Source organism: Molossus molossus, unplaced genomic scaffold (assembly GCF_014108415.1).
Source record: "Molossus molossus isolate mMolMol1 unplaced genomic scaffold, mMolMol1.p scaffold_m16_p_10, whole genome shotgun sequence".
Taxonomy (NCBI): domain Eukaryota; kingdom Metazoa; phylum Chordata; class Mammalia; order Chiroptera; family Molossidae; genus Molossus; species Molossus molossus.
In genome coordinates this window covers 22,632,925-22,657,889 of record NW_023425345.1, presented here as the reverse complement: position 1 = coordinate 22,657,889, position 24,965 = coordinate 22,632,925, and the positions used below count along the sequence as shown (strand labels likewise).

The 24,965-nt window shown below is 42.3% G+C and overlaps 1 protein-coding gene across 1 annotated transcript in view; it reads right to left on the bottom strand.

The window, feature by feature from the left end:
* The window catches only part of A2ML1 (alpha-2-macroglobulin like 1), a 32,359-nt gene extending 7,852 nt beyond the window's left edge, over positions 1–24,507 (bottom strand). Inside the window, exons 1-26 of the mRNA XM_036250835.1 lie at positions 24,432–24,507; positions 23,780–23,963; positions 23,237–23,399; positions 22,352–22,404; positions 18,005–18,025; positions 17,045–17,204; positions 16,697–16,781; positions 16,108–16,234; positions 15,277–15,391; positions 14,830–14,939; positions 13,691–13,858; positions 12,182–12,409; positions 10,524–10,584; positions 10,140–10,285; positions 9,502–9,651; positions 8,314–8,508; positions 7,448–7,541; positions 7,023–7,140; positions 6,206–6,434; positions 5,619–5,745; positions 4,331–4,452; positions 3,835–3,886; positions 3,383–3,466; positions 1,504–1,680; positions 1,260–1,341; positions 783–939 (exon numbers count right to left, since the gene is read on the bottom strand). Coding sequence (XP_036106728.1) covers positions 783–939; positions 1,260–1,341; positions 1,504–1,680; positions 3,383–3,466; positions 3,835–3,886; positions 4,331–4,452; positions 5,619–5,745; positions 6,206–6,434; positions 7,023–7,140; positions 7,448–7,541; positions 8,314–8,508; positions 9,502–9,651; positions 10,140–10,285; positions 10,524–10,584; positions 12,182–12,409; positions 13,691–13,858; positions 14,830–14,939; positions 15,277–15,391; positions 16,108–16,234; positions 16,697–16,781; positions 17,045–17,204; positions 18,005–18,025; positions 22,352–22,404; positions 23,237–23,399; positions 23,780–23,963; positions 24,432–24,493 — 3,270 coding nt within the window. The 5' untranslated portion in view covers positions 24,494–24,507. The remainder of the gene's footprint in view (positions 1–782; positions 940–1,259; positions 1,342–1,503; positions 1,681–3,382; positions 3,467–3,834; positions 3,887–4,330; positions 4,453–5,618; positions 5,746–6,205; positions 6,435–7,022; positions 7,141–7,447; positions 7,542–8,313; positions 8,509–9,501; positions 9,652–10,139; positions 10,286–10,523; positions 10,585–12,181; positions 12,410–13,690; positions 13,859–14,829; positions 14,940–15,276; positions 15,392–16,107; positions 16,235–16,696; positions 16,782–17,044; positions 17,205–18,004; positions 18,026–22,351; positions 22,405–23,236; positions 23,400–23,779; positions 23,964–24,431) is intronic.
* Between the last annotated feature and the right edge of the window lie 458 nt (positions 24,508–24,965).

Sequence of the window (24,965 nt, the reverse complement as noted above, 5' to 3'; positions counted from 1 at the left end):
GTAGGTGTGCGGGAGGTAGCTTATCGATGTTTGTCTCTTGCATTGATGTTTCTATCTCTCCCTTCCTCTCTCTCTAAAAAAAAATCAATAAAAACATTAAAAAAAAAAAAAAAAAAAGACCCAGAGATCTTCTAGTCCAGTGATCATCAAACATTAGCAAGTATCAAAATAGTCATGGGGATGTAATGTACAGCTTAGGGAATATAGTCAATAATATTGTAACGACTATAGATGGTGTCAGGCAGGTAGAAGATTTATCAGGGGGATCAGTTACATCAATGTCTAACCACTATGCTATACACCTGAAACTAATATAATATTGACTATCAACTGTAATTGAAATATAAAAAAATAAACAGTTTTTAAAGAATTAAAATAAAAATAATCAAACCTGAAAAAAAAAAAAAAAAAAAAAAACTGTAGCAAGTATCAGAATCACGAAGGCTTGTTAAAGCACCAACTGCTGGCCCACATCCCCAGAGTTCCTCACAGTAGGTCTGGGGTGGGGGCTGGACCTTGTAGTTCAAACAAGATCTCAGGTGCTGCTGATGCTGTCTGTCTGGGAATACACTTTGGGAACCATGTTCCAGTTCAGATTATCATTTTACCAACATGAATGCTGAGCTGCAGACTGGTTAAGTATATTGACCCAGTCTCCCAGAAGCTAGGCTGAGACCTGAACAACAGTGGCTCCCAGGCCAGTGCTCTTCCGATTCTGCTCAGGCAGAGGTACACATTCCTCCCAACACAGCGGTGGGTGGCAGGCCCCAGGCAACCCGCACCTTCATAGCTGTGTGGAAGAGCTTGCCCACATTGGCATAGCAGCCGCTGGGGAGCTGGTTTCCCGCCATCCACTGGAGAGCATCCTGGATGTTCTTGTCATCAATGAAGATGAATTCCTGAGCTTGGCCAAAGCATTTGGTGACAAAGGCTGTCAGCCTATTGGGTAAAGAGGAAAACGTGGCATGAAGGGGGATTTATAGGTAATTTATTATGGTGTACGGTTCCAGAGGGAAGTTGAGGAAACATAATGCTCTAGAAGGCCTGGAAAAGAGGCATTTATAGGCATTAATGAGAACAAGAACTGGAGAGGCACAAGGTCAGAGAGATGATCATACATGTGGCTGAAATAAACAGAATGAAAAGAGTAGAGGTTAGAGTGCAAGAAGGAAATGGGGTTAAGGGAACAGGTAGAGGAATAGTTCCATTCAGGATTATGCTCTAGGGTACAGGATGCATTGAGAACTGAGCAATATTACCATGTATTTCCATCTCCATCCTGCTCCCCAAAGGCACTGTATGAGCCGTTGCTGTGTTTGTACGTGAGCTCCTTCTGGTACCCTAGGAAGCCAGATATGGTTTTAGATCACAGTGACAACTTCATAAAATACCCCCATGGCTTTCAAGGATGTGGGACATTTCAGGGGCTGAGCTTCCCTAGATCTTACAAGCTATCATGGGCCCTAGAGAGGGTGTTGAAGAAGAAAGATTGAACCAACTCACCTAGCTTCAGGAAACCCACTGCCCGGGACCTGATTTCCTCAGTCAGCAGCCCTGACTTCTCCAGGTACTGCAAGACATAGATGATGGGAGCAAACAGCACCATGTTCTGCTCCCCACAGCCACTTGGCATCTGCACCAGATTGTCTAGGTTCTTCAGGGCTGTGCCCATAATGTCTCCTGGAATCCAAAGGCGAGAGAAAGAAGGTGGTGGTAGAAGAAGGAACCCTTAAGAATTATCATTCACTTAACATGTATTAACTCATTTAGTGAGTAACTGCTCTGTGGCCTGGGAGACCACAGTAAGTCAAACACAGTCTCTACCTCAAAGAGCTCATAGTAAAACAAACAAACAAAACAAAGAGCTCATAGTCAGAGGAGCAAGCAATTACAATACACTGCAATTCTAATTCATTATAAACCACAGAATATAGAACTAAAATTTGGGGAATGTACAGGTGCTGTAGTATATGGAGAGGTACATAGGCCACCTAAGGGAGTTTAGGGCTTTAAAAAAAAACATGTCACTGGAGACGATGAATGATGCAACAAAACCTGCAATACTTAGATCAATCTCTAAGTTCTTCCTTGTATATATGTATACCACCATCTAAATCACCAAGTCCCTCCCAAACAAGCACAATCCTGATACCATTTTCCATGTTATATCTGCTGACCCCTTCTTATACTTCATAAGCCAGGAACCTTGAACTAAATAACTCATGAACATCTGTATTTTGGCCATGGAGTCCAATTCAAATGTATAAATATGTACTGAATATCAACTACATTGCAGGAACTGTACTAGAAAAAGAAATAAAAAAGCCAAGGCCCTTGTCCTTGTCTTTACGAAGTTCACAATGCACTGTAGAACATATACAGTGAGCTATAATACAACTATAGCATTGTGAGTGCTATCCTGAAGGTGTGAATCAAATACAGTCAAAATGGACAAATTTTTCTCTGGAAGGGATCTTGAAAGGGGGTAAGAGTAAAGACAGAACCTACCATTTTTAGGGCTTCTACTATAAGCTACATATTGTGCTGAGAACTTTATATCATTATACACACACACACACACACATTTTTTTTATTGATTTTAGAGAGAGAGAGGAAGGGAGAGGGAGATAGAAACGTCGATGAGAGAGAACATCGACTGGTGGCCTCCCGCATGCTCCCTACTGGGGATTTGGCCCACAACCTGGGCATGTGTCCCGACCGGAAATCAAACTGGCGACCTCTTGGTGCATGGGTCAACGCTCAGCCACTGAGCCACACTGGCTGGGCAATATCATATTGAACCTTTACACCAATCCTGAGAAGTAGGTCATTATGGCCTCACAGAGGGAAAAGAAGGATCAGAATTGTTCACTACCTTATTCAAGGTCACATGGCTATTAAATGGCACAACTGGGATCCTGATTCAGGTTGATATGATTTTCAAGCTCATGCTTTTCTACTCACTCCCTCTCCTTGCCCAAAGGAGTCACACGTCCTGCCTATGTACATGTAGTTGACTCTTCCCCACACTATGCTCAAATAGACACAGTCCGCATTTTTCTATGGTGGTTGTAAACATTTTGTCTCCCCTCCACCCAATTGATAGACTACCTAAACCTAAATACATATCTAACTTGAATGACCTTCCACTTCCTCCTGCCCAGATTCTTTTCTGCTTTTAACTGGAGTCTACGTCTGTCTGATCGAGCTCACTGTTATACTGGCTGTAGTGCTCACTATACACAACAAGCTCTTCATCCTTGGTCACTTCGAATCCGACACACCTTCCTTGAGGGAGGTCCGCATGTCCCACCCCACTCCACATCTTGGCAGTCTCCAGCCCAGTTTTTCCTTTTTGAGCCAAGAATCTCCAAGTGCTTACCCAGAACAGCAACATACGCCTTGGATGAATCAGGAACAACATCCACAGGGAGTTCCAGGGAGACGGATTCCGCAGCCACTTTTCCTGTGAGGGGCCGCAAAAGGGTGAAACAATAGAAGGCAGAAGGTAAAAATAGGGGGGTTCTCAAGCCAAACCACAGGAAAGCTTTTCATAACCCAGGGTTTTCTGGACCCCGTGCCTCCTGTGGGATGGAGGCAGATTTTTAAATCTATTCATAGTGATCTTTGCTGAAAATATATTCCAAAGAGAGTCATGACTGATTTGTACATTTTCTCTTTCTTCATCCTGCCTCCCAGCTAATTGGCCCCTTTGGGGATGGCACCCTGGATGCTCCTATACCTCCTTGTCCCCTGTATTCCTCCTTTTCTTTAAGAAAATCTCCTGTTGCCGAAAGGAATCCGCACCACCAACCCCTCTCTGAGTTCACCCACCTTTGGGGCACAGCAGTGAGCTGTGTGACTTCTCCACAAGGACTCCCTCAGGCTGACATAAAGAGAGACATGATGGGTGAAGACAATGAAGAGGAGTGTCAGGGCAGGTAGCACTGAAGAAATAGGCAGGGGAAGGGAAATGAAGGGAAGAGGCGCCTCCGTGCCCGAGGCTTCTCGGGGCTGGAGAGAACAGGCCTCCCTTGACGCTCAGGAGGGTTCGGGTTAGGACTCCATTTCAACCCAGGGGCGGGCCTCTCAGCAAAGTTCTTTCTGGGCCAGGGCAAGAGCAAAGGACGTGTTTAGGAACTTCCAAGAAGCTGAATTACACGGGGATTCACAATGGGATAAAAAATAGTGTATTAGATTTTTTCATAGACCATTAGTATTGGTTAAGCAAGTCATTAAAGGTAGAAGGGGCCAGAAAAGGAGAAGGTGAGCTACCTGACTGGGTTGGTTGCTGTCTGTACCTCTGAAGCAAGACCTGCACAAAACTCACCTTGACCAGAACTGGCTTGATGAGTGTGTCGCTCCGGCCCTTTTCTGGAACAAACCCTTTCTGACCCCTACAGAGTTCATTGCTGTCCAGAATCTTAGTACTGATAGTAAGGTTTACATGACCTGAGAAGAAAGAAGGATAAAGGAAGGCATTCACCCTATTGCCAGAGGTAGCAATGAGGTCTCTTCCCCTCTGGACCAGTGCTTCTTAAATGTAATGGCATAAAAATCACCTGGGGATCTTTTCAGACTACAAACTTGGATTTAGTAGACCTGGGGTAGGAGCCTGCATGCTACATTCCTAACAAGCTTCCAGGTGACATCAGTGATGCTGGTCCAGGGTGGTAGGCAGCCTCTAAGGGCCGCCAATGATCTGTGTATCCTAATATTTACACTGCTGTGTAATGCCCTCTCATTACATGTGAGCTGGATTTAGTGACTCACTTCCAATGAAGATAGGGCAGAGATGTCCTTTCTGAGATTCAGTTTTTAAAAAGACTGCAGCTTTCATTTTGGGTCCACACTTTCTCTTGAACCCCTCACTCTGAAGAAAATCATCTGTCCTGTCATGAGGCACCCAGGAGACAGATTCATGTGCTGAGAAATTGATGGAGGCCACTAGGCAACGCTGAGGCTGAGAACTGTACCCTCAGTCTAGCAGCCTGTGGGGAACAGAGACTGTGGGATGAGCTTAGAAATGGATCCCCTTCTAGTCAGGTCTTCAGATGAGAACGCAGCCACAGCTGACAGCTTGATTGGCACTTCATGAGGGACATTGAGGCAGAGATACCCAGCTAAGCTGCACCCAGATTACTGACCTAATATTTGTTCTTTTAATCCACTAAATTGTAGTGTGGTTTGCTGATAAGCAGTACATAACAGATACGTTCGAAGACCACACTTGAGTTGCAAGTATTTAATCCATGAGCAAATGACATCTCCTAGAGTCGGTGTGATGATGACTTAACATATGCATTACAGTTAGAATAGTGCCTGGCCCAGATTCGTAACATGACCATATATCCCTTGTTTTGGCATAAATATTAAAAATCTCCCCCTTTCCCACTCAAAATAGTCCAGTTTGGATAATTCTTTAGGTTATCTATCACAGAGTATTTTGCTTATTTATTTGTAACTTAGGAAGAAGACTTAGGAAGGAGAAAAATAGAGGCTAATAAAAAGAAAAAAAGAGGAAACAAAGCAAATTTAGTAGCGGAAAGGATGGAGTTCCCAATCTCTGAGCTCGCCCTCTGTTCCTTCCTTGCCCATGTTCCACGTCCTGCTCTTACCCAGTTTTATAGCTGTGATATTCCAGTGGTAGGTTTTTGCTTCATCAGCACAGAGACAGCTGGAGGCCTCAAAATCTGTTTGTGATTCCACTTGGTATTCCTCTGAGTTAGCCAGGTTAGTCTGAACCTGAAGTGGAGGTTTAAGAGAAAAAGGATACAAGTCAAGGAGACAGAACAGAGGCTGAGGAAAACATGGGGGCTGAAACATCAACATTGCATCTCTTTCCCAGGGAAAAATAGTATGCTTTCAGCCTGGCCGGTTTGGCTCAACGGTTAGAGCATCAGCCCTTGAACCTAAGGGTCATGGGTTCAATTTCCAGTCAAGGGTTCATACCTAGGTTGCAGGTTCAATCCCTGGCCCCAGTTGGGGGTCTCGCAGGAGGCAACCATCCAATGTGTCTCTCTCACATCGATGTTTTTCTCTCCCCCGCCCCCCACTCCCTCCCTTCCACTCTGCCTAAAAATCAATGGGAAAATATCCTCAAGTGGGGATTTTAAAAAAATGGTATGCTTTCAATTTAAGGAAAACTTACAGTAGGGGCTGTGCTTCCCAGGCTGGCACCTGCTTTCTGTACCCCAGTCCTTACCCTGATGCAATCCTTTAGATAATTGAAGATGGTGGCAGCAAGACGAAAGGATTCCCCACGGACTACTGAGTAAGGGAGAGTCAGATCAACAAAGAATGGCTTGAATGCAGTTAGGCCAACAGTGGGTGAAAGACCAAAGCCACTGGAGTGGGAGGTGCAAAAAGTCATGGCCTTCCACTGGGTGATGGTATCAGGAACAGTGACGCGAACAGCCTCCTTCCCCGAGTTACTGTGAGAACACAAGAACCCAGGTGAAGCAGACAGATGAAACAGGCAGAAAGAGAGCATTTGAGAATTAAGTTACAAAGTCACCCGCAGACATGAATGTCTTGTGCCTGGGTGGAAAAGCAAAGAGGCAACTGAATTGAAGGACGGTGTGAATCTCAGAGTATGAATCTTCAGGTGAGAAGATATACAAATATGGAAGAAGTGAGATGCCTGAGCATGTTGAGGATGGTATGTGTGGGTGGGCACGTGTGTACAAACTTATTCGAGATAGAGGCCATTCTGAGTCTATGAAGGTATGCATTCTTCTGGCTTGTCAAAATGAGCAGGTAAACAGTGAGCAAGAACTAAACTAAGGTCAATATGTCCCTTTAAGATTTTGTGGATCTGAAGTGAGAATGCGCTATCTGTAAATGTGAAGATGTGTAAACTTGTTTTGATTGTATATGATTGTATAAGAAAGAAACTCATTCCCATATTCCCATTAAACTTTCCTGGCTTGAGACTTAGATTCATTAGAAGTTATCTGATCCCTAGTTTTATGCTGAGACCACACTGTATAACCTTGCTGGCTCATTGACGCATCACTTACCCAACAGGAAGCAGATCCCAGAGCCATGTCTCTGGGAAGTACTGGCGAATCTGAGAATCCTCTGACTGAATTGGTGGAGATGAGTACTCAAAAGCCTCTGCAGCAACAGGACCACCTCCTAAGGTTGAGAATAAGGGAATGTTAGAAAACAGAATACTTCTGTTGTGAGATAAACTAAGGTGAAGGGACTGTTAGTCATAAGGCCAGTGACAGAGGATATTTGGCCAGGTAATGAATAGATAAGTCTTTCAGACTTCAAAAGCCCTCCCTGGAGAGATCTTTGGGGAACTGCCTGCATCTATGACTTACAACCTATTATTCTGAGGCTAGAGGCTCAGGACAAGAACCAGAGGCAAAGAGGGAGCTTTCAGAGCTCACGATTCTAAACATCTCAATGATTCCACAAACTAGCAGAGGTAGCTTACCTCCATCCATCATGTTGCTGTATTGTGGAAACTGGTGACTGCAATCAACTGGCTTCTTGATTTGGGCATTGGACAGTATTTTCAGTCCCATGTTCTGACAGGTACCAAAGAGAGCAGAGAATAAAATGTTAAGTCCCCACCCTTATTAAAAGGCTACTATCTAGGAATTGTACCCTCAAAGGGTTCAACCAAGACATTATTTTCCTAGTAATGGTGAGACTGGTGATTATTACCCAATACTCCAAGATTGGTTTACTTCTGTTCCAGTTAGTGTGAAAGGCTTTCAACTAAACTTACTTCATTGTTAAATATGTTTAATGCTTCTTTCAAATATTAGTAAAAAAATATTATTTGATTTAGACTCTGAACTTATAAAGACCAGAGACCATAATAGCTCAATCAATTCAACAAAAATACATTGAGCAATATGAAGGATCAGTCGTTAGAGAGGATACAAAGATTAACAAGACATGGTTCCTGTCAGAGGCCTCCTGGTCACTTAGGCCACATCATCCCAATTTCTGTTCATTAAATAGGTGCAATATTTTTTTATAATAATGAAAAGAGACAGCTGGTCTACCTTTCCTTTTCCTTCTTGACTGATCCCATGAATATCAATATTTGGGGACCACCAAGAGAGGAAGACTAGGCACACAGCCTCTCACAGTGGTTCTCTTCCAATGCAATTGGGCAACTTCTTCAAGCATAAGAACGAAGAGAGGCTACTTTAGGTATCGGGAGTTTTTTTTAAGATTTGATGCCTGTCAGTGCCCACAGGACTCTCTCTGCTTTTCTAAATATGGACTTTCTTTCCCCCATCCCACTACCATTGTTTCTATAAGAACAAAATGGATAAGAACATCTACCTGGAAAAAACTGAAAAGGTCCATGCCTTCAGAGAACCAAGGTCTCCACATAATTGAACGCTTGCTCCAACGCTCTTCAGACACCGGAACAATGAGGGGGTTAGAAAGGTCCGTTGGGTCAGACACTGGACACTCATCATATTCAGCCACCTGATAAGGGTACTGACCATACCAGAATGGGAACATCCCATAGACCTGAGATAAAAGAGGAAAAAGAAAGCAAGTACTGACACAGCAAAAGCAGTTGAGACACTTCTCAGATCCTGGTGCCATAATTCACCACTCCCACATTCTTTCTCTTCATTACTCCAGAGTGCTTCCTATATTTATTTAATCATAACCCCTTCTTTTTTATACTTTTTAAATGTTAACCTTCATCTCACCTTTTTTGGTAATCTCCTTATCTACCATTTCATTTTCTTTCCTTATCTTTATGTCCATATTAACCATGCCTTTCTCCTACCATCATTTCCACTTTTATTTTCTTTTTTTACCCTTACCTGCATTCATCTTCAGATAGAGTGGAAGATAGAGAAGGAGGAAGTGAGAGAGAGAAACATAGATATGAGAGAGAAACATCGAGAGGTTGCCACCCACACGACCCCAACCGGGACCAGGGACAAACTGCAACTGAGGTATGTGCCCTTAGCGGAAACTGAACCCGGGACTCTCCGGTCTGCAGGCTGAAGCTCGTACTGCTGAGCCAAACTGGCCAGGGCTCCACTTTTATTTTCATAACCATTTTTTTTACCACCTTATAGTGGTGCACTATTTCCCTAAGACTTTTCTTCCCAAGCCCTAATATATATATGTGTGTGTGTATATGTATATATATATATATATATATATATATTCTATATATATATATATATTCTATGTGTGTGTGTGTGTGTGTGTGTGTGTGTGTACATATAATTGATTTTAGCGAGAGAGGAAAGGAGAGGGAATGAGAGATAGAAACATTGATGAGAGAGACACATTGATTGGCTACTTCCTGCACGCCCCTCACAAGGGATTGAGCCCGCAACCCAGGCATGTGCCCTGACCGGGAATTGAACCGGGACCTCTCAGTCCATGGGACAACTCTCAATCCACTGAGCCACACTGGCCGGGTTGTCCCAAATTCTAATATAGTCAGACTGTCTTCTCTGTCACTCCCTCTTTCCACCCCATTGGCAGATGACTCACAGAATGATTGCTCAGCTCTCTCTCTGGCCTAAGTAGTAAGACACTCTCATCCACGGCTCGGATGGCACAGAGGGACCCAGGAGCTGCCTGCAGCTTTAGGTCCACATCTGCTCCTGGAAGATGCTGGGAAGGTGAGAAGCCAAGGGAAACCTGGGGAAGGAAAAATATAACTTGGGAATCAGGTCAGCCTGGAGAAGAGGAGAAAAAAATGTAATTTGGATCATCAGCCAATATACTCCAACTATGATATCGTGCCCACCCTTCACTTTTATTCTGAGTTTCCTTTGTAAAGTCTACCCCTGAGAAGCAGTGTCTTACAATAGAGTTGAGAAAAGTGAGCAGCACAATAGAATGTTTAAAAGATAAAAAATAGAGAAAAGAAAACAAATGGAATAGCTATATTTGGAATAGCTATATATGTGACTTCCCAGCATGACATTGTTCAGAAAGAAGCTAGAGAGAGAGAAAGAGAGAGAGAGAAAGATTTCAACAAAACATACTAAAGGTATAAATACAATATGACATCCAACTTCAATAGTATCTTATTTCCCAGCCCTTCCTTATCTTCAGCCTCAGCATACACAAGATCTCTCTCTAGTCCCAGATATTTCCTTCACCCTTTTCAACCGCCATTTTACCTGATTGTCAAAGCACATCTCTACTGAGAATTGGACTTTGTCAGCTACAACACCTCCACTGGGGAAAATGGCATAGACCACCAGGGAAGGATCGGGGGCGAGTCTGGAATTGAATGTCAGTGAGAGAGAGAAGGAGTCTTTCAGTCCTGAAAGAGAAGAGGAATATAAAGGGATGAGAGTGCACCCACCTACCCACGACATCCAGCCATATGTTTGCACCGCCCATTGGGCCAGCAGCACACCACATGATGCAAGTAATTTCTCATTTTCTTATTCTTCTATGGTTATTGTTACTGTTCTGTTCTCATTGCTTCTATGTATAAGAACTATTTCCTGGAAGTTTAAAATATTTTTTTCTCTTCCAAGAGAAACATAAACACTCACCTTTCTTCTTAGAGTTCAGGTGTTTCTGCCCCTCCATCTCCAAACTTCCTTTCCTTGTTAACTATGAAAGAGAAAAAAAAATCATCAACAGCACAGATGTTATGAGAGATAACCTTGACCCTATTACTGGAGCATCCCTGCATCTCTCTGTAAAGGAGAGTCTATTCACAGTTCTAGACTTTGACTCAATAGTTCACAGAGCATCTTTTAGCTTGTCAAATGCTGGATACTGCCAATGGTCCTGATGACTATTCCTCCAGTTGAAAATCTGCCTGAGAACCATGGGGGTTGGTGAGAGGAGACAAAAGTCATCATTGCCTTGAGGCCAAAAAGAAACCATTCTTCACAGTAGACTATTGTCCACAATTTCTTGAAGATCTCCAGATTTTATTCTCTTATCATCTTTGTAACATAAACTTAGCTAAAATCCATCTCACAAATTTCTATTATTGTTATTATTATTATTATTACCAATATAAAATTCCATGGAAATGAATGCACCTTAAACTGCCTTGAGCTCATCTGACATTTGTCGCTCTGGAGGAGAAATCTCCTTTTCTAACTCTTCCTGTTCACTCTCACTTGAAACTGAATTCAGTGAAATTTTTCTGAGCCAGCTGTCATCCCTGATGCCAGTCAAGGGCTCTATGACTGGTTACTCAGACTGTCATCTGACACTAAGCCCTTCCACACTGAGCAGCCCCAACTCCACTCTTCTCCTGGGTCTGCCTGCATTCCGTCCTAAAGACAGAGTCTGCATTATCATTCTGACTTGTTATTTCCCACCTACCCTTCCTTGTTGTGTTGTGTGAGGATGATTGTTTTAGCTTGAGGGAGGCAGGGGGATGATAAAGACACTGGGATGATTCAGTGGGGAGAAAGTCTCCAGAGACTTCGAGAGGATGATAGGGAACTTTGCAGGAGTCTAATCCTCACTATCATGAGGTGAGTCATAAAGCTGCTTATATTTATACATTTCTCTCAGGCTCCAAGTTGTGATTTTATTTCTCCAACAAAGCTGTTAATGTTAATTTTAACCCTGTATCATCTTTTTATTTTATTTTTTTAATATATATATATATATATTTTTTTTAGAGCGATAAATAGATAGAAACATTGATAGATCGATTGGCTGCCTCCTGCACAGCCCCTACTAGGCATTGAGCCGGAAACCCAGCCATGTGCCCTGACCAGGACTTCTCAGTCTATGGGACAAAGCTCAATCCACTGAGTCACACCGGCTGAGCTGTTTCATCTATTTTAAAGTATTTCCAATAAAACACAGAATAAAATTTATTCTGAGTCCCATCCTCTCCTCACCCTCCCTCCCACCCAAGCACCCAGTTCCCTTTCAGCCCTGGCCAGAAACATTTTATTGTTAATTCCTCATCTTATTTCCCCACACAATTTCCCTGGAATCCTGCTCACAATCTCTTTATTTCTCATTTTCCCCTTTCCGCTACACCTACACTGCTCATATAAAATATATTTTAAAATTTAGCTTTACCTGTTTTTTAATGTGGCTTCTAAAATGTTCGAAATTACCTAGGTGGCTTGCATTATCTCTATCTGGATGGTCTACCCACTCTCTCCAGTTGACTCTCCTCATCCCCTTTCCTTCCCAACACATTTCACCAGCCCTCATCTTCCAGTCTCACATAGTAGGAGAAAGTGATTTCCTGGTCCGGGTTTGCATCAGCTGGATCAATGTAATACTCCACCAGCACTTCCTGGGGCTGTCCACATTGCAAGATGCCATTTAGCCGGTGGATTTCAAGATAGCTGCGAGTTGTGTTGTAGAAGGGTTTCAGGATCAGGTACGCACTTTCGTAGTATGGATGTACCTGTTCTAGATTATATTTCAAATCTTCCATTTGGAACCTGCCCTGAGAAAGAGGGGAGGGGAAAAAGGCTCTTTTAGCATGTCCCCCAATGATATTAACCCCAATGACTTGTTATAAGTTTCAAATAGATCTCTCTCAAATCTTCACTGCCTAAGAATGACATGTAGATATTTTACTAGAAGTTCAGCCAAGGATATTTGAGGAATCCATAATAGTGGCTATGTGCAGCAGCATTTTAGTATGCAGGAGAGTGAAACACAGGCTGAATTGTAGTTGTCAAGTAATGGAAAATTGTGGATGATATACTTTTACAGAGTGGTGCCTAGGGAACAGATAAGCATGACTAAGATTATAGAGAAATTAAAGAATATATCACCAGGCACAAGGAAACTAGGTATAGAAGATAACAGGATTGAAGATAATTATTTCTAAGTAGCATGATCAAGTGATACCTGAAGAAATAGTTAAATTAGCCACAAAGCAAATAGCATGTATTTGCTTAAATAGGACAGCAGAATGGTTACATTAATGGCTTCCATTTTTCAGCTCTCCTTGCATCAACATCCTTCACCATGTAATCTTCCAGTGGGCCCGCCATGTGACTTGTTGGAAATAGATGCTAGCATGTGTAAGCTAAGTGGAGGTTTGGAAAAGCCTTGCATATCCACATTGCTCTTGCAACTCATTGTTCCATGAGAATATCCTATGAGCTGCCTCACTTACTACCCCAAATGCACGAACAATAGATGTTTTTTGTTGTATAATACTAAAGTTTTGTAGTTGTTTATTAAGCAGCATTGTGTGACCATTGATAACTGATACAAGTAGGCTTCCTTACAAGTATCCAAGATCTAGAGTTCTCTTATTTTCCACTTTTATGAGTAATGGGGGAAGAGTAAAGGGACAGGAGGAAGAAGACAACTCTGGACCATTTTCTTCTCCCTATTCTGATTTCAAATTAGGAGCTGATAAAGATGGAAATACATTATAAGATGGATTAGTATAAAGAGCAATTTGGGTCTGAAAGGTAATTTATTTGATGACTATGAAAAGCAAGCAGGAGCCCTGGCCAGCTTGGTTCAGTGGTTGAGCGTTGGCGGGTGGACCAGAGAGTCCCGGGTTCAGTTCCCGCTAGGGGCACGTACCACACACACACACAAAAGAAAGCAAACAGGATCTAAGAAAAAGTTTTTGCCAACTAGGCTGCAGAATTGGTAAGTAAGGACGATGGAATTACAAATGGAGAGGGGGAATAGAAACATTTTGAAGTTTTCCTTCAGGGAAGCCTTCTTTGCTGGAGAGCTGGTCCTCCTCAATGCTTACCTCCAGAAAAATGTCTGTCCCATTCCAATCCACCGTATCCAGCTTGAAGGATGCGAGGCCATTGCTGTCAGTAATTAAGGTATTGTTGATGGTTGCATTTATGCCAGAAATCGTCAGAAACACTGCATGGTTCTTAAGGGGGGAGCCATCATGTCCCTTGACTCTTATCTGAGGGATGAAGGTCATTAGAGTTAGGTTTGGAGTAAGTTCAAGTATGAGGTGAGGTAATGTGATAACAGAAACTCTAAGAATACTGTACATTTCAGGAAAGAGTCCAGAAAAAGGTAAATGTATTCAAGGGTTGGAAACTAGGATTTATGAAAAATTGAGAAACAAACAGAAGTAGCTTAGGATGGAGCAGAAGCATATTTTCCATGTAGCTAATGAAGCTTTAGAGTCCTTCATTCACTCCCAGACTGTATGACATAAGGCTCTAAGAAAAACTGGATCCACTCTTGGTCTAGAGAAAAGATGACTAAGAAATAAATGGGTGTGAATATGTACATTACTATGTTGACCAGTTGTCTGAGACGTGAAGAAAGATAAACTAGACAGAGGGATAGATTTTAGGTATTAGAAAGAAGATATTAATAAAGAAAATTTTAAACTTTCTTCAAAAAATGCATAAGAATCTACAAATGGCTCTCTGTCAAGCAAAGTTTGATATTAACTTTGCCCAGAAGCAGGAGCCCAGATTAGATGATTTCTCCAAATACCTTGCAGCTCTAAAATTCAAAGATTTGAACATTAGAATATCAGCCCTTGGCATTAGGAAGGGCACCAAAGTCACATTAATATTCAAGGTACATCTCATATGGGATTAAGGGCAAAACAACATAAGAAGAGTATACATTCTGGATGCAGGCCGCCTAGTTTTTATCATAGTTACCACTTACTAACTGTATAACCTTGGGAATATTACTTAACCTCTCTTGCCTTAGTCTCCTCATCTGTAAAATGGGGCCCATAATAGTGTCCATCTCACAGCATTATTGTATATATTAAATAAATAAATACCCATAGAGTACTCAGAACAATGCTGTTAGTTTTATTTTTATAAGTCTGCAAAAAAGATGCAACAGTTCAGCTTTTTTTTTCTTTTTCTTTTTTGGTCTGTGCAGAGACAGGTTTCAACATACCTTCCCACTGAAGGGGAAATTGGGGTAATAATAACTATTGGTATCTTCAAAGGTCATTGATCCTACACGTGAAGAAATGTAGATATCCTGAGTGCTATTGGCCTCCACACCTGCAGAGGGAAACCAGATGTACAATCATATAAATGCCCGAAGTCCTCATCTTCATGTTTAATACAAAATCTGTGAAAGGATAGTGCCCCTGGAAATATAAAGCTAAATTTATTTCTAGCCAAAGATCCGAACCAACTCCTCCTCCCCAAACATTTGAGGGAAATAGGTACTGGATGGCAGATTAGAATCTGGCATGTCTCTCTGCAAACTAGGAAGTCACCCCCAAACACTAATGAATCATACCTCAGAGGGCAGTGAATATTCTGAGTAGGTGTGTCCCTGGAACAGCCCCTTTCCTTTCTCTTTTCTTAATGAACCAAGAAGTGTTCCGCTTACCTGTCCCTTCCTCCACCACAGCAGCCACAATGTTGATGCTGCGGCTGTACATATAACCAGTGAGGTTGAAGCTGGACATGTTCACAGAAGCTGAGAAGCATCCTGCTTTGTCAGTCTAGTGAATCAATCAGAGAGAGGGAGAGAGGATGAACAATCTAATCACAACTTCCATTTCATAATGTACTGTAAAAGGAAATACTTTCTTATCTTAAGATTTTAATTTCTTCATCTTTAAGATAGAAAAACTCTCCCGTACCATAGAGTATACATCTGCACATGTATAGTCCCCATGAAACAGCTTTGAAGCTCAAAAATATGAGACGAGGAAAAGAACCAACTGTAGAATAGGAAAATTCTATCTCCCAAGGGTTTACATTTATTCTTGATTACAAGGTAGATTCTAAAATACTTGATCTGTTTGGTATAAAAAAGACTCCTTTGTTCTTTGGAACTGGGATAATAATCATGTAAAATGTTTTCTACTCTGGGTTTTATACCACTTTCTTTTTTCTTTTTTTTTTTTAATCCTCACCCGAGGACATTTTTCAATATTTTGTCCAGATAGAGTGGAAGGGAGAGAGAGAGAGAAACATCAACGTGAAAGAGACACATCGAGTGGTTGCCACCCACACAACCCAACCAGGGCCGGGGACAAACTGCAACCGAGGCACATGCCCCTAGCTTGAACCAAACCCGGGTCTCTCTGGACTGCAGGTGGATGCTCTAACCACTGAGCCAAACTGGCCAGGGCTATATCACTTGTCTATATTGGTGCTTATTTACTCTTTTAGATATGTGAATAGGTGCCTTTTCTATATCCCATTTACTCACCTGTCCAGAGAGGTTCCTGCATTTGTCAGGTAGTTGTTTCTGTTCTGCCTCTCCCAACCAGTAAGTATGTGCCCTTTGACACACAGATACCTGCACTGCCCCCAGCATGGGCTTTCCATAGGTGTACCTAACCCAGAAAAGCATGAGGCATCAGAATTGGGAAATTCCACTTGAGAGCCAACCTTCGTTCTCCAAAACACCACTTTCCATTTGTTCCCACACTCCAGCCTCCACAAGTGCTCTGACAATCCTACCCTTCTCCAGCTCTTTCCCCAAAGCCTAGAGTACTGATATTACACAAAAAGTACCATCCAAAGGAAAGAATAGTGCCTTTTTTTCTTACTCCTATTTCTCCACGAGATACAATATTCTGTTCAGCACAAAGAGGACTCGACATTAATGATGCTGAGTGAGCAGTGGGAAGTAAGAGCAGAACTGCCATTAGGAAATGAGCTCTTGAAGAAGGCATGACTCTAGACTACATAAAATATCCCAAGTTTTAACCGCCACCTCCATCTCTCCATAACACTCCTCAACACACTTCTAAATGTAGCTTTAATCTCCACTAGATCCAGAGCCTTATTCTTACCTGCCACAGATTTTTACTGGGAAAGAATCTTCCATCACTGATAACTGCCTGGGCTCCACCACCTCCACCTTGAACTTAGGCAGCACTGGAGAGAACGGAACGGAAGGAAAAGTGGGAAAGGAATAGAAGAACTTCACCACACAGGTAGTGAACAGTGGGGTATAAAAATGGTAATTAATTAGTTAAGGGGGGCTTTATTAAGGTAAAATGCTTCTGATGTTATTAGCTGGTTTAGGATTGATTTAAAAATGAATAAATAACCCTCCTGAGAGTAGATTTTACCTTACCTGTGCTGATTTTGTGATCAGATTATGTCCAACACTTGGACCTCATAATTCTCCCACCTACCGTATTCTTCTACACTGAAGGTGGCCAAAGTCTTGCTCTCGGCTACTGCCACTGTGTAGGTGCCCAGCATTGCTTCTGCTGCCAGTTGGAAGGATAGCTCCACAATGCCTTGTTTGGGCACCATGTCCAGCCACTGTGCAATCCTGTTGCTATTTGGATCCTGTGTCCATTAAAAAGGAATCTCATGATGTACCTGCCTGTCTGATTCCCACTTTGCAATGCAAATAGCAGGTAAAGAATCCCCCCATGGTCTATGTCTAGGAAGAACAGCTCCCTGGGTTATTTATAATTTCCTTCATTGCTGAATGAGATGCATTTACCTATAGGGTCAGCCCCCATGTGGGAAGAAAAGGATCCTGTGGTTTCAAATGGTCAGACTGAGCCCTCTAAGGTGTTATGACCAGTTCCAGAAAGTGGAATTTAGGATGTCCTTTACATAGAATGTTTACTATATTCTCGGTCCCTGTTAAGGGACAATGCTGAAGGGATTGATTGTAAGATACCTGAGAGAGAGCTAATTTAACAGAAAAATGGAGGGGATGCTGTGGGGAATTCACACTTCTAGGAGCTTTTCTTCTTAACACTTCTCAGACACTCAACTGATATTCACGTCATATTCAACTGTCAAGTGTCTGTGACAAGAGCTTATTACTGAGAACTAAGAGGAGTACCGAACCAGGTGAACTGGTGTGGCACAGGGACTTACAGGAATCAGAGTGGGAGGGTTAGCTGAACAGGAATTGGTGGCTTTCCTTACAGAAGTTTAGGGCTGAGAGGACAGGGGTGGGCAGAGGCAAGAGAACAGGTACAACGTAGGTGGCATTGTGGGCACTCGGTGATGGGCAGAGTCTCAGGCTCTAGGCCAAGATCTCAGAACTCTTTCTGGCTTCCAAGTTTAGCACCAAACTCTCCTTCCTTCTTCTTCACCACTGACAGAAAAGCAAAAGAAATGTTACTTACCTGCAGTTCCACCACAGAATACTGAAAAGGAAAACCAGATGAGGTAGGTTAAAGAAGGATAAGCAATAAGCTATAAGCTTGTTGAAAGCAAGAAGTTCACAAGGCCTCTTTCTTTCTCTATTGCCCACTCCTTCCTTTCAAATGGCTCATTGTGTGCTCTGATAACAATGGGGCAAAGGCTGGCTGGGGGAAGAGAGAGAAGGGATCTCCTCAAAGGGGTTGCCAGTCCCCAAAATATTTGAAGGAATGGAACTTCAGACACTCCGCCATCCCTCTGTGCTCTGTGACTGAGCTCTTCCAGAAAGCGTTAGCATCTGAGGTCCCCATGGGTGGAATCTCTTCTTGGAGCCAACTACTTCCTGGCCCCTTCTCTGCTATTTGCATGCCACTGGATGGGAGCTGTATTTTCAAGCATTGCAAAACAATTTCTAAAAAATTTTGTTTAAAAGAGTTCCATCAAAGGATCATATATAGTTTACTTGAGAAAATGGAGGCTAAAACCATTAAGTTGGTGGAGAACACATCATTGTGCTAGGCATGAGTATCACCTCAAAATCACTTCCCAATTTCAAAGAAGACATAGCTTTACATTGGAGAAATTAATCTGTCACCACCTTAGCCAGTAGTCAAATTCATCACCACTGATTGTGGAAAACCGGATTTTATGTGTTTCCTTCCTGAAGTGATACATTTGAGGTTCACAGTATTACCTACTAAGTATTTTTGCCAAAAATGTTTAGCTTAAATCTAATTAAGACCTCACTCCTTCTTCCAGAATATAGGGGAACACATTAGATTACACAATAAGAAAATAATCAGACAAATTAAGAATGTCAAATAGGCTTCCTTAAAGTCAGTGTCTTATTTCAGAATGAAGACATTTTAAAAGCCATTTAGCTTGATCTCTCTCAGAAAAAAAAAAAAGTAAATATAATTTAAAAAAGGGAGATTATTTTACATTAAAAATTTTTTAACTAATAATTAAACCTAATGCATAGATTTTTTTTTCTCTTAGCTTGAAAATTTGGACAAAACTGATTTAAGACTGCATATTAAATGATATTAAGTACTTATTATCAATTTTTTTAGGTGTGACAATAATATTATGATTTTTTTCCCCCTTTGGTGGTGGTGGTGGTGATGGTAAAACATTTTTTTTTTTTTTTAATCCTCACTGGAGGATACTTTTCCATAGATTTTCAGATAAAGTGGTAGGGAAGGAGGGAGAGAGAGAGAGAAACATCGATGTGAAAGACATATCAATTGGTTGCCTCCCTCATGACCCCAACCAGGGCTGGGGGTCAAACCACAACCAAGGCACATGCCCTTGACTGGAATCAAACCCATGACCCTTTGGTCTGAGGGCCAACGCTCTAACAGCTGAGCCAAACCGGCCAGGGCATGATTTTTTAAAAGATATTCTTTTTAGAAGCTATATGCTAAAGTATTTGGAAGTAACATGATGTCTGCAACTTATTTTAAATTATTCAGCAAAAAAAAAAAAAAAAAAAAAGATAGACTAAAACAAATGTGGCAAAATTAAGCATGTTGAATCTTGGTGTTACGTTTGAAAATTCTAATAATTAAAAGTTGAAAACAAAATGACTGCTCAGAGATCATTTTCCTATGAGAGAATTACTGTCTTACTGTGTTTTTTCTGTTTGTGTAAGGTGTTTTGATTTTGAAATTGTAATTGTTAGAATTTTACAAAATCATGGCCATGGAAATAGTTAAGTACAAGGTCTAGAGTGTGAATATAATAAAAAAAAATCTGATTAGAGACTATACATTTGTTGGATTCAGAGCTTTCCAGTTAGTATTACTCTTAAAAGGACTTGCAACTGAATGAGGTTGAAAGCTGGAGTTGAGATCTGAAGTGCTTAGAGCGGGCACAAAGTTTGGGTCTCGCTTGGAGATGGAATGGAATCTAGCTGGTGCTTGCCTTTGATCCTAGGGCCAAATACCATGTGATGCTGACCAGGGAAGAAGCAGAGCGTCACTAAATACAAACATCCGCCTTGATATCAAGGATAATGACAATTCTTCAGGAAAGCCAAAACATGAGAGAGAGATTGTAGGGATGGAAAAATTTTCCATTCTTCCCTTCTAGGTTCTTTGGTTAGTCTAATAATTAAGTTGACCTAAGACAGGTTAACAGGAAAAAAAAAAATCAAAATTAACTGCATACATATAAGAGCACCACAAAGACCATGAGACTGAAAAGGAGTCAGGCAATTGAGGCTTAAACGCCATCCTGAGCTAAGGAATGGAACAGGGGTCTGGGGCTTCAAAGGTGAGGACGGCAACTCACAGGAAGATAAGAATGCTTGGAAGATGTTTGGTCATCAGATGTTTGCCCTGCCATGCAGGTAAGTCTTTCAGATAAAGAAAATTATCTCAGCTGATAGCTTTTTCTGGTACCGGCTCCCCATCTAAATTCTTTTAGCTAGTTAAAAGCGAAGTAAACGTTTTTCTTGAGTCTTCAGAGTCTTAACTGCCTTCAGCTCAAAATAACCCACATGCCAAAGTGGCACATTTTGGGGTGGCCTATTCTGTTCCACTTCTGGATCAAGGAAGGACAGGACTTCCACAGACCAGGGCTATAGAGACAATAAGGAGGCACATATCACTGAAATTACTATAGAAGCTTATAAATTCCAGAAAAAGAACACTTCCTCTCATAAAGTATTTTTCTCACACAGGGCGTCAAGAAGCAGGGAGGACACCAATTACCCAGAAGTAGACTCTGAAGGAACCAAGTGTTCAGCCAGGAAGACAGCATTTCCAGCTGGAGGCTGCCTGAGGTTTCTGAATGAATGGTGACAGGGTCAATTCATCTCAAGTACACTTTAGTTGCTTGAGGATAAAACATTGTGCTCTATATAGTCATAATCTTTGTTTCTCAGTTTCTTGTTAAATTCCTTTGGGTAACTTCCGTGTATAAGCGTTTCAAATTTTCAGTGTTCAAACTGGAACGTGGGTGAGGGTGCTGGCCCGAGAAATGGAGTGGAGAGGAAGGAGTCATTTTACATTAGACACAGAGCATAACTGTGGAAACCAGAGCGCCTCCCAGTCATGTGGCGCGTACAAGGGGCAGAGGAAAGATAACCTAACGGGTGGCTAATGAGCTCAGCCTCAAAGGCAGTGGTGTGAGGTAACTTTGCCTGTGGCCACTTTCACCTTAGCACTTCTGCTTTTTAGCTCTGGAATCAACAGTCTGTTAAACAATAAGGACTCAATATTAACTCAATATTATACTGAACTACTGATAAAGAAAGGAGAACTAAAAAGAATTCTAAATTGGGACAGAAGGCCGTGGAGGGGGAGGCTACTGCTCAGTAAGCCCAAGGCCTCCCTGTAGAACAAAAATATAATGTTTTCCCTCTAATTATCTGTAAAAGTTTCCTCTGATTCCATGAGCTGTGACTGAAGGAGAAAGAAGGCAGCAGAGGGTTGTGGGAATGAGTATTTCACAAGCACACAGAAACAACACAAGCCCTGAACTGAGATCAAACCTCTCTAAGGCTTGTGATTCTAGGGATGGAGTTGTTCGAGAAAAATTTAAGTATTCGCCAAATGTTGCCACATTTTTACCTTTGGCACTTTTTAAAAGTTGCCTTCTGAGTACTGTCTACTTCATAAATTGGAATTTTGAAATGTTGCCTTAAAAGAATTGTCTGTTTTATAAATCACTTTGCCGCATAGTAAAAAGAGATGAGGGGGCGAATATTCTTATTTCCTCCTTTTGTTAAACACACTCCTGAATTATTTCTTAATACATGAACTGCCAAGCATCTTGATGTCGTTCCTGGAAGTCCTGAAGTTTGCAAAAATCTTTTATAGCTATAGGGAACGTGCCCAGCTGGTGTGGCTCAGTGGTTGAGTGTTGACCTATGCACCAAGAGGTCGCCAGTTCGATTCCCAGTCAGGGTACATGCCCAGGATGTGGGCCCAATCCCCAGTGGGGGGCATACAGGAGGCAGCCAGTCTATGTTCTCTCTCATCAATGTTTCTCTCTCTCTCCCCCATCCCTTCCTCTTTCCCTAAAATCAATAAAGAAAAAAAAATTTTTTTTAAACAAATGACAGGGAATGTAATGTAACCATCTCTCAGTAATGTTAACCTCACTGATGTTCTCAGATAACAGACCTGAGAACTAGACGTCTCTGCCTGTTTTCAGGCAGACAGGAGCTAGGAGGATTTAGGCTTGTATTTCAGTTCCCAGTTCCCACCTCCATTCTGCCTCACAGAGGGCCTCCCCTCCTCACACCCTTGGAAAGAATCCCCTTCTCCCTGTTCTCTCTCAGTCCGCCCTACCCTTTTCCTTCTTCCCAACTAAATTCTCACCGTGTCGTTCACTGGAACAAAGTTGCTGTCCAGGGTGACAATTCGGAAGTGCACTGGAAGGAAACAGGCATCGTTAGCAAAGCGGATATTTCTCCTCTCAGAACCTTTCTTCCGCCCTTCTACTTCTCACACATATTTCTTTTCTTTTTTTCTTTTTTTTTTTAATCCTCACCCAAGGATATTTCCCCATTGATTTTTGGATAGAGTGGAAGGGAGGGAGGGAGGGGGAGGGGGGAGAGAGAGAGAGAGAAAGAGAAACATCAATGTGAGAGAGACACATTGATTGGTTGCCTCCTGCATGACCCTAACCGGGGCCAGGGATTAAATTCACAACCGAGGTACATGTCTTTGACCAGGAATCAAACTCGAGACACTTTGGTTTGCAGGCCAACACTCTTACCGCTGAGCCAAACTGCCCAGGGCCTCACACATATTTCTGAGTCAGCAAAACCTCACCAGGTTTTACTTTGAAAAAATAAATAAATAAACCCGAGAGAAAGATAAAGCCTTCAAACTGCTGCTAACTCTGAAACCTCAGAATGGAATCCCCCTCTGAGTAAGAAACAAATACAAATAACAGGAGCTCAAGCCAAATGTGTATTTGCATTCTTCATATACAAGCAACTTGCTGGAATACCCAGCAATCCAACTGCACTTACCAAGTTTCATTCCAGAAGAAACATGCGCTTCTGTTTTAGAAACACACACACAGGAGCAACTCCACCCACTGCTCTCTGGCTTGTGGAACAAGGCAGCCTCAGACCTTCCTCTCTTCTGCACTCATCATTCCTTAGGCCGACCACCGAATCACAAAGCGAGCCCGTTTACAAATACCTGCCGCTGCTTCCCCAGCCTTCTGCCTCATCCCATAAGTGTGCCTCTTACCTTGCTGCCCCGGGTTGTAGATAGGTTTGTCAGTCTGCACAAAGATACCATGCTTCTGCCTCTGAATTAACACCGTTTTCTTCTCCTCAAAGCTGATGTTATTTCCGGTTCCGGACACCCGGATTGTAGCCACTTCTTCTGTGCCCCCCACAGGAGGTGGTACCTGGCCAAGAGAGGGGTGCTCTGGGGAAGAGTAGGAGACGGGGGAGCAGAATCTACTGGTCTCAACCCAAGAGTGGGAGGGTAAAAGGAAAAAACGGAGTTAGATGGGAGTAACAAGGGTAGAGCCGTAAAAGAACTTGCCAGGAAGAAGAGAAACAATAATCAGAGGCTAAGGTCAAGAAAGAAAAGAAGAAATCCAAGGTCAGGGAAATTGTGAATGAGTTATGGCCAGGAACTGAAGTCAGGTTTAGGGGAGATAGGTTTATGGGCCTTGGCAAAAGTAAGATAATAGAAACCATGCTTAAAGTTAGATTGTAGTGAGTATCTAGAGAGGAGAATAGGAAACTATGGAATTAGAGTGGAGGCTAAGTCTGTGCTTACCAAGAAGGACATGCAATGAAAGTGCCTCTTCCCCAATCCGTAGAGTTCTAGCAACTTCTGGGTCTTGTCCTTAGTCTCCAGAGTAACAGTGAATTTTACATCATAGTACCCAGGGCTCAGATCCAAACAAACCTTCTGAGTAGAGGGAAAGTGAAGCTGGGCTGGTAATGTCACCAGGTAGTTTCTGTTAAAGAAGCAAAAGTATTTCAGGACAGTAATGATGTATCCATTCAATGGAAAACTAAGCCCTCTCCTAAACACTCAGCATATGGCAGTGAATTAAACAGACTGAGCCCCTGCCTTTAAGAATTTTATTTTCTATAAAGAACAAGAAGACAAGTAACAAACAACTGAGGGGACAGCCTTAAACCTCCCACAAACAGGAAGCCATCACTGAGAACCTAAGCCTAGGGCACCAAGGAGGAAATTAGTTCTATTACAGGGAGTCTACTATATTTTCATACTATGCTTTTTTAAAGTTTCCTCTTGGGAACTTTTCTCTCTGGGTAACAAAGAAATGCAACCAAAGAAGAGAAAAGATGAGAAAGAAATTGAAATAAACCAAAGGTTATCTCCTCCCCACATATGTATGTCTGAGAAAGGCAGACAAAGAAGCCATTTGCCCTCAATAACTCAGACATCAAGCACTTACGGAAGTTTTTCTGCTATAGCTGGTGATAGAGCCAATATTCCTAGCAGGAGTTGAGCCCACATCTTTGTGGGTAAGACTGATTCTGAAGAATCAGGAACCAGAGATCTGCTTCCTTGCTGGAGTATATATTTTCATTCCCCAGGAGGGTGTGGCGCTACCACCGAGGCTCCAGCCAATCACCTACTGGGGCCTTAGGCGAAGGTGGTAGATGAGTAGAGGTTCTGTTCACTTCCTTAAATTAATTTCTTCCTGAAATATCATACTGGCTCAGCCAGTCCATGATACCTGTGTTGAGGAAAAGCCAGGGCTGAGTATTCACAGTGGTGACATTCACAGAACAAATTTTGGACTCCACCCTTTTTTTCTGGTTTTATTCCAAATGATTGTGCCCTGTGGAGGGTAGCTGAGCCAAGGTCTCTTGTTGCTCCTGTGGTGTTTGCAAAGCTCACCAAGGAACATTCTGTGCCACGGACAAGGCCCTGTGGTGTTTGCAAAGCTCACCCAGGAACAAGGCCCTGTGGTGTTTGCAAGGCC